Here is a 15,244-nt window from a genome sequence, read left to right as displayed (position 1 = left end):
ATTCTATAAGGTCAATATTACCCTGACACCAAAACCAGACAAAAACACATCAAAAAAGAAAACTACAGGCCAAAATATCCTATGAATATTGGTGCAAAATCCTCCACAAAATACCAGCAAACCAAATTCAACAATACACTAAAAAGATCATATATGATGACCTGGGATGCAGGGATAGTTCAACATACACAAATCAATCAATGTGATTCATTGTATGTACAGAATGAAGGACAAAATCCATATGATCATTTCAATTGACGCTGAAAAAGCAATTGATAAAATTCAACAACGTTTCATGATAAAAGCCCTCAAAGAACTGGAGATAGAAAGAACATATCTCAACATAATAAAAGCCATATATGACAGACTCACAGCTAGTATCATACTGAACGAGGAAAAACTGAAGGCCTTTCCTCTATTTTCTGGAACATGTCCACTTTCATGACTGTTATTCAATATAGTACTGGAAATCCTAGCTAGAGCAATCAGAAAAGATAGAGAAATAAAGAACATCCAAATTGAAAAGAAAGAAGTCAAATTCTGCTTGTTTTCAGATGATATTATATTTGGAAAAAAATAAAGAATACACCAAAAAAGGCTATTTAGAACTGACAAACAAATTCAGTAAAGTTGCAGGATACAAAATCAATATACAAAAATCAGTGACTTTTTTTTGTAAGTTATTGGGGTACAGTTGGTATTTGGTTACATGAGTAAGTTCTTTAGTGGTGATTTGTGAGATTCTGGTGCACCCATCACCCCAGCAGTATACACTGTACTATATTTGCAGTCTTTTAAAAAATATTTTTGTCCCTATATTTTTGTCCCTCACCCCCTACCACTCTTCCCCACAAGTCCCCAAAGTTCATTGTATCATTCGTATGCCTTTGCGTCCTCATAGTTTAGCTCCCACATACCAGTAATAACATATGATATTTGGGTTTCCATTCCCGAGTTACTTCCCTTAGAATAATGGCTTCCAATATCATCCAGGTCGCTGCAAATGCCATTATTTCATTTCTTTTTATGACTGAGTAGTATTCCATCATATAAATATACCACAATTTGTTTATTCATTAGTTGGTTGATGCGCATGTGGGCTGGTTCCACGATTTTGCAATTGCAAATTGTGCTGCTATAAACATGAGTGTGCAAATATCTTTTTTGTATGATAACTTCTCCTCCTGGTAGATATCCAGTAGTGGGATTGCTGGATCAAATGGTAGTTCTTTCAGTTGTTTAAAGAATCTCTACACTGTTTTCCATAGTATTTGTACTGGTTTACATTCCCACCAGCAGTGTAGAAGTGTTCCCTCTTCACCACATCCACGTCAATATCTACTGTTTATTTATTTATTTATTTTATTACGGCCATTCTTGCAAGAGGAAGGTGGTATCACATTGTGGTTTTGATTTGCATTTCTTTGATCATTAGTGATATTGAGCATTTTTTCATATGTTTGTTGGTCATTTGTATATCCTCTTTTGAGAATTGTCTATTCATGTCCTTAGCCTACTTTTTGATGGGATTGTTTGGTTTTTCTTGCTGACTTGTTTGAGTTTGTTGTAGATTCTGAATATAGATTCCAAATAGTCCCTTGTCAGATGTATAGATTGTGAAGATTTTCTGCCACTCTGTGGACTGTCTGTTTCCTCTACTGACTATTCCTTATACCAGACAAAAGTTCTTTAGTTTAATTAAGTCCCAGCTATTTATCTTTGTTTTTATTGCATTTGTTTTTGGGTTCTTGGTCATGAAATCCTTGCCTAAGCCAATGTCTAAAAGGATTTTTCCAACGTCATCTTCTAGAATTTTTACAGTTTCAGGTCTTAGATTTAAGTCCTTAATCCGTCTTGAGTTGATTTTTGTATAAGGCAAGAGATGAGGATCCACTTTCATTCTCCTACATGTGGCTATCCAGTTATCCCAGCACTATTTGTTGAAAAGGGTGTCCTTTCCCCACATTATGTTTTTGTTTGCTTTATTGAAGATCAGTTGGCTATAAGTATTTGGGTTTATTTCTGAGTTCTCTATTCTGTTCCATTGGTCTATTTGCCTATTTTTATACCAGTACCATGCTGTTTTGGTGACTATGGCCTTACAGATTAGTTTGAAATCAGGTAGTGTCATGCCTCCAGATTTGTTCTTTTTGCTTAGTCTTGCTTTAGCTATGTGGGCTCTTTTTTTGTTTTACATCAATTTTAGAATTGTTTTTTCTAATTCTGCAAAGAATGATGGTTGTATTTTGATGGGGATTGCGTTGAATTTGTAGATTGCTCTTGGCAGTATGTCATTTTCACAATACTGATTCTACCCATCAGTGAGCATAGGATGTGTTTCCATTTGTTTGTGTCAACTATGATTTCTTTCAGCAATATTTTTTAGTTTTCCTTGTAGAGGTCTTTCATCTTCTTGTTTAGGTAAATTCCTAAGTATTTTATTTTATGTTTGCAGCTGCTGTAAAAGGGGTTGAATTCTTGATTTGATTCTCCCCTTGGTCACTGTTGGTATATAGAAGAGCTACTGATTTGTGTACATTAATCTTGTATCCGGAAACTTTGCTGAATTCTTCTATCAGTTCTAGGAGCCTTCTGGAGGAGTCTTTAGGGTTTTCAAGGTAAACGATCATATCATCAGCAAATAGTGGCAGTTTGACTTCCTCTTTACTGATTTGGATGCCCTTTTTTTTCCTCTTGTCTGATTGCTCTGGCTAAGACTTACACTACTATGTTGAACAGGAGTAGTGAGAGTGGGCATCCTTGTCTTGTTCCGATTCTCAGGGGGAATGCTTTCAACTTTTCCTTATTCGGTATCATGTTGGCTGGTGATTTGTCATAGATGGCTTTTATTACATTGAAGTATCTCCCTTGTATGCCAATTTTGCTGAGAGTTTTAACCACAAAGGGATGCTGGATTTTGTCAAATGCTTTTTCTTCGCCTATTGAGATGATCACATGATTTTAGTTTTAATTCTGTTTATGTGGTATATGACATTTGTTGACTTGTGTATGTTAAACCATCCCTGCATCCCTGGTATGAAACCCACTTGATCATGATGGATTATCTTTTTGATATGTTGTTGAATTCAGTTAGCTAGTATTTTGTTAAGGATTTTAGTATCTACGTTCATCAAGGATATCAATCTGTAGTTTTCTTTTTTGGTTGTGTCCTTTCTTGGTTTTGGTATCAGGGTGATACTGGCTTCACAGAATGAATTGGGGGGTGTGGGGGTTCCCTCTTTCTCTATCTTGTGGAATAGTGTCAAAATGATTGGTACCAATTCTTCTTTGAATGTCTTGTAGAATTCTTCTGTGAATCCATTCAGTCCTGGACTTTTTTTGTTGGTGGTAATTTTTAAATTGCCATTTCTATCTCGCTGCTTGTTATTGGTCTGTTCAGGATATCTAATTCTTCCCAATTTAAGCTAGGAGGGTTGTATCTTTCCAGGAATTTATCCATCTTTTCTAGGTTTTATCGTTTATGTGTGTAAAGGTGTTCATAATAACCTTTAATAATCTTTTGTATTTCTGTGGTGTCAGTTGTGATATCTCCTGTTTCATTTCTTAATGAGGTTATTTGGATTTTCTCTCTTCTTTTCTTTGTTTATCTTGCTAATGATCTATCAATTTTATCACTCTTTTCAAAGAACCAGCTTTTTGTTTCATTTATCTTTTGCATTTCTTTTGTTGTTGTTGTTTGTTTCAATTATATTTAGTTTTGTTCTAATCTTTGTTATTTTCTTTCTTCTGCTGGGTTTGGTGTGGTACGTTCTTGTTTCTGTAGTTCCTTGAGGTGTGACCTTAGAATGTCAGCTTGTGCTCTTTCAGTCTTTTTGATGTAGGTGTTAAGGGCTATGAACTTTCCTCTTAGCACTGCCTTTGCTGTATCCCAGATGTTTTGATAGGTTGTGTCATTATTGTCCTTCAGTTAGAAGAATTTTTAAATTTCCATCTTCATTTCATTTTTGACCCATTGCTCATTCAGGAGGAGGTTATATAATTTCCATGTATTTCCATCGTTTTGAAGGTTCCTTTTGGTGTTGATTTCCAGTTTTATTCCACTGCGGTCTGAGAGAGTGCTAGATATAATTTAAATTTTCTTAAATTTATTGAGGCTCATTTTATGGTGTATCATATGGTATATATTGGAGAAAGTTCCATGTGCTGTTGAATAGAATGTATATTCTGCAGTTGTTGGATAAAATGTTCTATATGTATTTGTTAAGTCCATTTGTTTCAAGATACAATTTAAATCCATTGTTTCTTTATTGACTTTCTGTCTTGATTACCTATCTACTGCTGTCAGTGGAGTATGGAAGTTCCCCACTATTATCAAGTTGCTGTCTATCTCATTTCTTAGGTCTATTAGTAATTGTCTTATAAATTATGGAGCTCAAATGTTAGGTGCATATATGTTTAGGATTGTGATATTTTCCTATTGGACAAGGCCTTTTACCATTGTATAATGTCCCTCTTTGTCTTTTTAAACTGCTGTTGCTTTCAAGTTTGTTTTGTCTGATATAGGAATAGCTTCCTCCTCCTGGAATATTTCTCCCTTCACTTCTTGTATCGTTTTTTGGATTCCCTGCATTGGGCTTTGCCTTTCTCTGGTGCCTCCCTGATTAACTTAATAACTAACCTCCTGAATTCTTTTTCAGGTAAATCAGGGTTTTTTTTCTTGGTTTGAATCCACTGCTGGTGAAGTAGTGTGATTTTGGGGAGGTGTTAAAGAGCCTTGTTTTGTTGTATTACCAGAGTTGGTTTTCTGGTTCCTTCTCATTTGGGTAGGCCCTGTTAGAGGGAAAGTCTAGGGCCGAAGGCTGTTGTTCAGATTATTTTGTCCCATGGGGTGTTCCCTTGATGTAGTACTCTCCCCTTTTCCTAAGAATGTGGACTCCTGTGACCTGAACTGCAGTGATTGTTGCCTCTCTTCTGGGTCTAGCCACCCAGCAAGTCTACCAGGTGCCAGGCTGGTACTGGGGGTTGTCTGCACAGAGTCCTGTCATGTGAACTGTCTATGGGTCTCTCAGCCACTAATACCAACACAGTATTTGGGATGTCTTCTGGGTCCTGCAGGAGCAGTCCAATTCCTTCAGAGGGTCTGGGAGTCCTCTCAGAATTGCTGGTTTGTTCTTGAAGTTGATCTGGAGCTACAATTCAAAATGCGAGCCTCTTCATGCTTCTCTCTCTGTCTCAATTGGAGCTGCAATCTAGTCCTGCCTCGCATCCACTATGATGACCTGTCCCCACTTTGTGAAAATCAGTAGGATTTCTATATGCCAACAGTGAACAATCTGAAAAAAAATAAAAAATAATTCCACTTATCATAGCCACAAATAAAATTAAATGTCTAGGAATTAACCAAGGAAGTGAAAGATCTTTATAATGAAAAATGTAAAACACTGATGAAGGAAATTGAAGAGGACACCAAAAAATGGAAAGTTATTCCAAGTTCATGGATTGGAAGAATTAATATTGTTAAAATATCCATACCACCCAAAGCAATCTACAGATTTAGTACAATTTTTATCAAAATACCAATGACATTCTTCACATAAATTAGAAAAAAAAAACTACTCTAAAATTTATAGGGAGCCACTAATGACCCAGAATAGCCAAAACTATTCTAAGCAAAAAGAATAAAACAGGAGGAATCACATTACTTGACTTCAAATTATACTACAGAGCTATAGTGACCAAAGCAGCATGGTACTGGCATAAAAACAGACACATACACCAATGGAACATAATAGAAAACCCAGAAACAAATCTACACACCTTGGCACCTACGGAGGTGCCAAGAACAAACATGGGAGAAAAGACAGTCTCTTCAATAAATGATACTGAGAAAACTGGATATCCATATGCAGAAAAACGAAACTAAATCTCTGTCTCTCATCATATACAAAAGTCAAATCAAAATAGATTAAAGTCTTAAATCTAAGTCCTCAACCTATGAAACTAGCAACTAGCACAAGAAAACATCAGAGAAACCGTCTGTACAAATGTACATTGATCTGAGCAAAAATTTCTTGAGTAATATCTTACAAGCACAGGCAACCAAGACAAAAATGGACAAATGAGTTCTCATCAAGTTAAAAAGCTTCTGCATAGCAAATGAAACAATCAACAAAGTTAAGAGACACATCACAGAATGGGGGAAAATATTTGCAAACTACTCTTCTGACAAGGGATTAATAACCAGGATATATAAGGAGCTCAAACAACTCTATGGGAAATAAATCTAATAATCTGATTTTAAAATGGGCAAAAGATTTGAATAGACATTTCTAAAAGAATACATACAAATGGCAAACAGGCATGTGAAAGGTACCTGACATCACTGATCATCAGAGAAATGCAAATCAAAACTACAATGAGATATCATCTCACCCCAGTTAAAATGGCTTATATCCAAAAACAGAATAACAAATGCTGGCAAAGATAGAGAGAAAAGGGAATGCTCATACATTGTTAGTGGGAATGTAAGTTAGTACAAACACCATGGAGAACAGTTTGGAGGTTCCTCAAAAACTAAAAATAGAGCTACCATATGATCCAGCAATCCCACTGCTGGGTATATACTCAAAGGAAATCAGTACATTGAAGAGCCATCTACACTTTCATGTTCATTGGAGCACTGTTCACAATAGCCAAAATTTGGAATCAACCTAAGTGCCCATCAACAGATGAATGAATAAAGAAAATATGGTACATCTATACAATAGAGTGCTATTCAGCCATAAAAAGAAAATGAGATTCTGTCATTTGCATTGGAACTGGAGGCCATCATGCTAAGTGAAATAAGCCATGCACAGAAAGACACACATCACATGTTCTCATTTATTTGTAAAATCTAAAAATCAAAATAATTGAACTCATGAAGATAGAGAGTAGAACAACGGTTACCAGAGGTTGTGAAGGGTGATGGCAGGGAGGTGAGAATGCTTAGTGGATTTTTTTTTTTAAGTAAGACCTAGTATTTTATAGCAAAATAGGGTGACTATCATCAATAATAACAATTTAATTGTACATTATTAAATAACTAAAAGAGTATAATTGGTTTGTAAACACAATGGATAAATGCTTGAGGAGATGGGTACATCATTTTACATGATGTGATTATTACTCATTGCATACCTGTATCAAAACATCTCATATATCCCATAAATATACACACCTACTATGTACCCACAAATTTTTTTTAAGCTCACGAATAGATTTGGGGCTTTAGACAGGGCTAGAGCAAGAAACCTCAAAACAATGTCTTTGAGACACCATTTCTTTTTCTTCTCTCTTCAGGTGGGTCTTCTCCTTTTAGTGACAAGATGGCTGCTAACAACCTAAATCTCATACTACCAGATTAGCAGTCTTTGCAGAATAAAAGTATTTTCCAATAGGTTCAGCAGTAAAGTCCAGAAAAGGTCATAAACTGGCCTATCTGAGGTCAATTGCCTACCCTGTCCCACAGTCAATGTGGCCAGAGGGATGGAGTACTCTGATTGGTCAAGCTTATGTCATATGTTCAGCCCCTTATTAAGGATTAAGAGTGGTAAAAGAAGAGGAACAAAGTAAGGGAATCACCTAAACTGTGTGGAATGTATTTCTCCCAGTAAAACGGGCTCAGTTCCTATGGAAGAGAAAAGGGATGCTGGACATGCAAAAGCAGGGGTCTACTTCATTGTTAAACTCTGTGTCTTCCTATAAGCAAAAACTATAACTTCTAAAGATTGTAGGTTAAGGTGGTGAAAGCTACTACAAAGAGCTCAGTTTAAGAACCATGTAAATAATCAGGTCACTAGGGCTAAAGTAAGCAACAATTCTAAAACAACTAGAACATGACTGGTATAAATTGCTTCACCAACTCAAAGTAGCATATATATCACACCTCTTATTTTTCCAATTAATTGCTGAAATACTCACATGCCTTACTAATAGGATATACTCTACATTATTTTCCAGTATAAGAGAAAATTATTTTAAATGATAAGGTTTTAGGTCTAAAAATGTCATTAACTTTAAGAAAGCTGATATCAAGCAGGTCATATTTTCTAGGCACTGTGCAATGACTACAGAAATTATGAAAATGTGTAACCAACCAGTAATATCCAGCCACATGCAAATTTTATAAAAGATCCTTTTAATTAACTTCTGGATTAAATGGAAAATCCAAACTGAGATTACTTTTATAGGGCCAGTTACATGCTAAGGGGGAAGCATAGTGAGTAGAATGGTTCCCAGAGGCTGCCACTTTCTTAATTTAAGGTAAAAAATTCTACCCTATTAGCTTAGTATTAGATGAAAGCAGAAATTCTGGTCACATACAGCTACTATTCAGGGCAGTGAAGTATATCTTTTCAGAAAGTTGCATAAAATTGAATAATATACCATGTATTAAATTAAAAAAAAAAAAACAGGATATATTTGAACTCCTTCTTGAAGTTATTTCTCCCACCTAAATTGTCAGGAGTCTTTACAGCTCTTAAGTCCAAGGGCAGGGAGGGGTCATTCTAGCATTCACACCAGCCAGGAGTCAACCTGGGATACCTTGGTCCACTGCCATTGCTTTGTGAGAACACATAATGTCACTATTGAAAACTGATCCTACATAAAGTGATCAAGTAATTTATTGTACAAATTGAGACACTTTTGATAATAGAAAGGAATGCTGTTAATAATTATGCCAGGACAAAGAGACATTAGCCAGGACTGTTTTAGAAAACCAGGATGTATGGTTACTTTCTATGTAATTCAAGATCTTGTTCACCCTATGTGGTTTGCTGAGGCAGGTGGATTTCATTCTTCAGTGTTAAGTGCAGATAACAGTGTTCCATGCTTAGAGTCTCAGTGCCACACTCAAGGTGCACCTCTTCTTCCATTCAAATACTCAGCCCTACTCAGCCCTCTGCTTCAAGGTCAAGTTCCTAGAGGATCAAGATGAACTCTGGTTTCTGCCTTCCTCACCCTTGCCTCTCCAGGATGCCCTTCAGGAAGTCAGGCTACTCTCTGGAGATCCACCCCCTCAGAAGTCAGAAGTCTTACCTTCCAAAGACCCACCACCCAAACACATTGAGCTCAATGATACACTCCAAGGAAAGCTCCAAGGTGCACACCTTTCCTTCCAGACACTTTCCACACTCCTTTGAAGCTTCTGCATCTGGAGAAGAGAAAAAATTTACTAAAAGCCAGTGTTAGAGACACCATTCATTTCTATGGTCAAACCTGAGTTTTCTAAGCTGTTATCAACTGGCCTGTTTAGGCAACATCTCTATACTTCTACATTTCTTTTTTTTTTTAATGGAGTCTCGCCCTGTTGCCCAGGCTGGAGTGCAATGACATGCTCTCAGCTCACTGCAACTTCAACCTCCCAGGTTCAAATGATTCTCCTGCCTCAGCCTCCCAAGTAACTGGCGTTACAGATGCCCACCACCACGCCCAGCTAATTTTTGTATTTCTAGTAGAGATGGGGTTTCACCACATTGCCCAGGCTGGTCTCGAACTCCTGACCTCATGATCTGCCCACCTCGGCCTCCCAAAGTGCTGGGATTACAGGCAAGAGCCACTGCACCCGGCCTACTTCTACATTTCAAAATAATTATCAGAATGAGTTCATATTGCTCATGATTTGAGGAGAAAAGGGAAAGGAAGAAAAAGAATATTTGCTAAATCCCTAGTACTGTGTAGTGTTGGGAATATATGGATGAAGAAGACGTAATATCTGGTTTTGAGAAGGTGGGAAGGAGAGACAGATATAATACATGTGTATATGATAACCCCTATAACAGAAACATAGAAGAAGGAGTAAGTCTCCATGTCTACATCCAATAAGAGGTGACATTAAATCTGAATTATGCTAGACTTAGAAGAAACATGAAATGCCACATATTAAATAAGCTGACCATGTGTTAGCAAAGCCATTCTTTACTGGAGTACTAAAAACATTTTCCATCTTAGGTGAATATCTTAAATGGAAGTACCAAATAGAAGTACCCCTAAAAATGAGCAACTTAATCTTTCAAGTTGTCTGGAGTTGGTAAATTCTTTATAACACCAGCCTTCAGAGAAAACCAAATCCTCCTCTACTGGCAATTATTAGAGTAGTGCACAAATACCCACATTCTGATAATACAAGTAACGCTGAGATATTTACTCAAGACCCCACCACCCTAAATGGAAATACCCAACATGATGTCACTGCCTTGAGGGTTTCCAATAAAGTCTGAATTTTGTGTACAGCTTTTTATAAAACTTTTCTTTTAGGTTCAGGGGTACATGTGCTAGTTTGTTATATAGGTAAATTGCATGTCACAGGGGTTTGCTGTACAGATTATCTCATCACCTAGGTAATAATCTTACTATCCAATAGGTGGTTTTTAGGTCCTCTCCCTCCTCTACCTTCCACCCTCAAGTACACATGTGTTCATGTGTAGTCAATGTTTGCTCCCATTTATAAGCAAGGACATACAGTATTTGGTTTTCTGTTCCTGAATTAGTTTGCTTATGATAATGGCCTCAAACTCCATTCATGTTGCTGCAAAGGACATAATCTTGCTCTTTTTTATGGTTGCATAGTATTCCATAGTGTATATATACACCACATTTTATGTATCCAGTCTACTATTGATGGGCATTTAGGAGGTTGATTCCATGTCTTTGCTATTGTGAATAGTGCTGTGATGAGTATATGCATGTATGTGTCTTTATAGTAAAATGGCTCATATTCCTTTGGGTATACACCCAATCATGGGACTGCTGGGTTGAATGGTAATTCTGTTTTAAGTTATTTGAGAAATTGCCACACTGCTTTCCACTATGACTAAACTAATTTACAGTCTGTGTTATTCTGTTTTCACACTGCTGATAAAGATATACCCGAGACTGGGCAATTTACAAAAGAAAGAGGTTTATTGGACTTACAGTTCCACATGGCTAGGGAGGCCTCACAATCATAATGGAAGGTGAAAGGCATGTCTCATATGGTGGCAGACAAGAGAGCTTGTGTAGGAAAACTCCCATTTTTAAAACCATCAGCTCATAAGACTTATTCACTATCACAAGAACAGCACAGGAAACACCTGCCCCCACAATTCAATTCTCTTCCACCAGGTCCCTCCCACAACACATGGGCATTCAAGATGAGATTTGGGTGGGGACACAGCCAAACCATATAATTCTGCCTCTGGCCCCTCCCAAATCTTATTTCCTCACATTTTAAAACCAATCATGCCTTTCCTACAGTCTCTCAAAGTCTTAACTCATTTCTGCATTAACTCAAAAGTCCACAGTCCAAAGTCTCATTGGAGACAAGGCAAGTCCCTTCTGCCTATGAGACTGTAAAATCAAAAGCAATTTGGTTACTTCCTAGAGACAACGGGGGTACAGGTATTGGGTAAATATGGACATTTCAAATGGAGAAATTAACCAAAACAAAGGGGCTACAGGCCCCCTGCAAGTCCAAAATCCAGTGGGGCAGTCAAATTTTAAAGCTCCAAAATGATCTCCTTTGACTCCATGTCTCACATCCAGGTCATGCTGATGCAAGAGGTGGGTTCCCATGGTCTTGGGCAGCTCTGCCCCTGTGGTTTTGCAGGATATAGCACCCCTCCTGGGTGCTGTCATGGCCTGGCATTGAGTGCCTGTGACTTTTCCAGGCACCTTGTGCAAGCTGTTGGTGGATCTACCATTCTGGGGTCTGGATGATAGTTGCCTGCTTCTCACAGCTCCACTAGGCAGTGCCCCAGGAGGGGCTCTGACCCCACATTTCCCTTTCATACTGCCCTAGCAGAGGTTCTCCTGCAGCAAACTTCTGCCTGGGCATCCAGGCATTTCCATATATCCTCTGAAATCTAGGCAGACGTTCTCAAACCTCAATTCTTGACTTCTCTGCACCTGTAGGCCCAACACGATGTGGAAGCTGACAAGGCTTGGGGCTTCCACCCTCTGAAGCAACAGCCTGAGCTGCACCTTGGCCCCTTTTAGTCACAGCTAGAGTGGATGGAACACAAGGCACCAAGTCGCTAGACTACACACAGCAAAGAGACTCTGGGCCCAGCCCACAAAACCACTTTTCCTTCTAAGCCTCCAGGTTGTGATGGGAGGGGCTGCCACGAAGACCTGTGACGTGCCCTGGAGACATTTTCCCCATTGTCTTGGGGATTAACATTCAGCTCCTCATTACTTATGTAAATTTCTGCAGCTGCCTTGAATTTCTCCTCAGAAAATGGGATTTGCTTTTCTATTACATTGTCAGGCTACAAAATTTCCCAACTTTTATGCTGTTTCCTTTTTAAAACAATGTTTATAACAGCACCCAAGTCATATCTTTAAAGCTTTGCTGCCTAGAAATTTCTTCCACCAGATACCCTAAATCCTCTCTCTCAAGTTCAAAGTTCCACAAATCTCTAGGGCAGGGGCAAAATGCTGCCAGTCTCTTTGCTAAAACGTAACAAGAGTTACTTTTGCTCCACTTCCCAACAAGTTCCTCATCTCCATCTGAGACCACCTCAGCCTGGATTTCATTGTTCATATCATTATCAGCATTTTGATCAAAGCCATTTAACAAGTCTCTAGGGAATTCCAAACTTCCCCACATTTTCCTGTCTTTTTCGGAGCTCTCCAAACTGTTCCAACCTCTGCCTGTTATCAAGTTCCAAAGTTGCTTCTACATTTTTGAGTATCTTTTCAGCAGCGCCCCACTCTACTGGTACCAATTTACTGTATTAGTCTGTTTTCACACTGTTGATGAAGACATACCTGAGACTGGACAATTACAAAAGAAAGACGTTTTTGGACTTTCAGTCCAATAAACTGGGGAGGCCTCACAATTATGGCAGAAGCCAAAAGGCGCATCTCACATCGCAGCAGACAAGAGAAGAAAGCTTGTTCAGGGAAACTCCCATTTTTAAAACCATCTCATGAGACTTACTCACTATCATGAGGACAGCATGGAAAAGACCTGCCCCCATGATTCAATTACCTCCCACCAGGTCCCTTCCACAACACGTGGGAATTCAAGATAAGATTTGGGTGAGGACACAGCCAAACCATATCACCGTCCCACCAACAATGTATATGCATTTTCTTTTCTCTACAAGTTAGTCAGCATTTGTTACTTTTTGAGCTTTTAATAATAGCCATTCTGAGTGCTGTGAGATGTTATCTCATTGTGGTTTTGATTTGCATTTCTGTGATGATTAGTGATGTTGAGCATTTTTTCATATGCTTCTTGAGCACATGTACATCTTCTTTTGAAAAGTGTCTGTTCATGTTCTTTGTGCACGTTTTAATAGGGTTGTTTGGTTTTTTCTTGTAAATTTGTTTAAGTTCCTTATAGATTCTGGATATTGAACATTTATTGGATATATTGCATATATCTTCTCCCATTCTGTAGGCTGTTTACTCTGTTGATAATTTCTTTTGCTGTGCAGAAGCTCTTCAGTGTAATCAGATTCCATTTGACAATTTTTGGGTTTTATTGCAATTGTCTTTGGCAGCTTCATCATGAAATCTTTGCCAGAACGTATGTCTACAGTAACATTTTTTAGGTTGTCTTCTGGGTTTTTATAGTTGTAGGTTTTACATATAAGTCTGTAACCTAGCTTGCATTGATTTTTGTATATGGTGTAAGGAAGGAGTTCAGTTTTAATCTTCTTCATAGAGCTAACCAGTTATTCCAATTCCATTTATTGAATAGGGTGTCCTTTCCCCATTGCCTGCTTTGTTGACTTTGTCAAAGATCACACTGTTGTAGATGTGTGGTTTTATTTCTAGGCTCTCTATTCTGTTCCATCAATCTATGTAGGTTTTTTCCTTTTTTTTTTTTTTTTTTTTTTTTTTGTACCGTGCTGTTTTGGTTACCGTAACCTTGTAGAATAGTTTGAAGTCAGGTAATGTGGTGTCCCCAGCTTTGTTCTTTGTGCTTAGTATTGCTTTGGCTATTGGCACTTGTTTTGCTTCCACATGAATTTTAAAATAGTATTTTATAATTATGTGAAGAATGCCATTGATAGTTTATAGGAATAGCATTGAATCTATAAATTGCTTCAGGCAGTATGGCCATTTTAACAATATTGATTCTTCCTATCCATAAGCATTGAATCTTTGTGTCATCTCTGATTTATTTGAGCAGGGTTTTGTAATTCTCATTGTAGAAATTTTTCACCTCCTTGGTTAGCCATATTCCCAGGTATTTTGTTTCTTTCCTGGCACTTGTGAATGTGATTCATTCCTCATTTGGCTCTCGACTTGGCTATTGTTGGTGTATAGAAATGCCAGTGATTTCTGTGCATTGATTTGTATCCTGAAACTTTGCTGAAGTTGTTTATCAACTGAAGGAGCTTCTTGGCTGAGACTATGGGGTTTTCCAGATAGAGAATTATGTTGTCTACAAACGGAGATAGTTTGACTTCCTCTTTTCCTATTTGGATGTCTTTAGTTTCTTTCTCTTGCCTGATTGCTCTGGCTAGGATATCCAGTACAACGTTGAATGTGAGTGGTGAAAGTGGGCATCCTTGTCTTATTCCAGTTCTCAAACGTTTCAAGTTTTTGCCCATTCAGTATGATGTTGGTGTGGGTTTGTTACACATGGCTCTGATTATTTTGAGGTATGTTCCTTCATTGCCTAGTGTATCAAGGGTTTTTAACATGAAAAGATTTTGCATTTTATCAAAGGCCTTTTCTGTGTCTATTGAGATGATCATGTGGTTTTGGTTTTAGTTCTGTTTATGTGATGAATCATATTTATTGATTCATGTATGTTGAACAAACCTTGCATCCCAGAGATAAATCCTACTTGTGAGTGGATTGTGGTGGATTAATTTTTTGATGTCTTGCTGGATTTTGTTTGCTGGCATTTCGTTGAGGAATTTTGCATCTATATTTATCAAGAATATTGTCCTGAGGCTTTCCTTTTGTTCTGTCTGTGCCAGGTTTTGGTATCAGGAAGATGCTGGACTCATAGAATGAGTTAGGGAGGAGTCCTTCCTCCTCAATTTTTTGAAATAGTTTCAATAGGGATGGTACCAGCTTTCCTTTATACATGTGATAGAATTTAGTTGTGACTTCATCTGATCCTGGGCTTTTTATGATTGGTAGACTTTTGATTACTGATTCAATTTCAGAACTCATTATTGGTTTGTTCAGGGATTCCATTTCTTCCTGGTTCAATCTTAGGAGGTGTAGGTTTCCAAGAATTTATCCATTTATTCTAGGTTTTCTAGTCTTTTTGTGCTTAAAGTTATTAGTA

General features: G+C 37.8%; 1 protein-coding gene across 2 annotated transcripts in view; it reads left to right on the top strand.

Moving 5' to 3' along the window:
• TMCO5A (transmembrane and coiled-coil domains 5A) overlaps positions 1-15,244 on the top strand; it is a 56,443-nt gene that overhangs the window by 25,848 nt on the left and 15,351 nt on the right. The window contains exon 12 of one of the 2 annotated variants that reach the window (XM_033190627.1): positions 7,303-8,401. The exons of the other annotated variant lie outside the window; for it this stretch is intronic. Coding sequence (XP_033046518.1) covers positions 7,303-7,321 — 19 coding nt within the window. The 3' untranslated portion in view covers positions 7,322-8,401. Of the gene's footprint in view, positions 1-7,302; positions 8,402-15,244 lie in introns of those variants that run through there. 2 annotated transcript variants of the gene reach the window in all.

The sequence above is a fragment of the Trachypithecus francoisi genome, unplaced genomic scaffold, assembly GCF_009764315.1.
Source record: "Trachypithecus francoisi isolate TF-2019V2 unplaced genomic scaffold, Tfra_2.0 Lachesis_group3, whole genome shotgun sequence".
In the NCBI taxonomy this organism is placed as follows: domain Eukaryota; kingdom Metazoa; phylum Chordata; class Mammalia; order Primates; family Cercopithecidae; genus Trachypithecus; species Trachypithecus francoisi.
The sequence above is the reverse complement of the archived record's forward strand: the minus strand, read 5'-3'. Positions and strand labels throughout refer to the sequence as shown.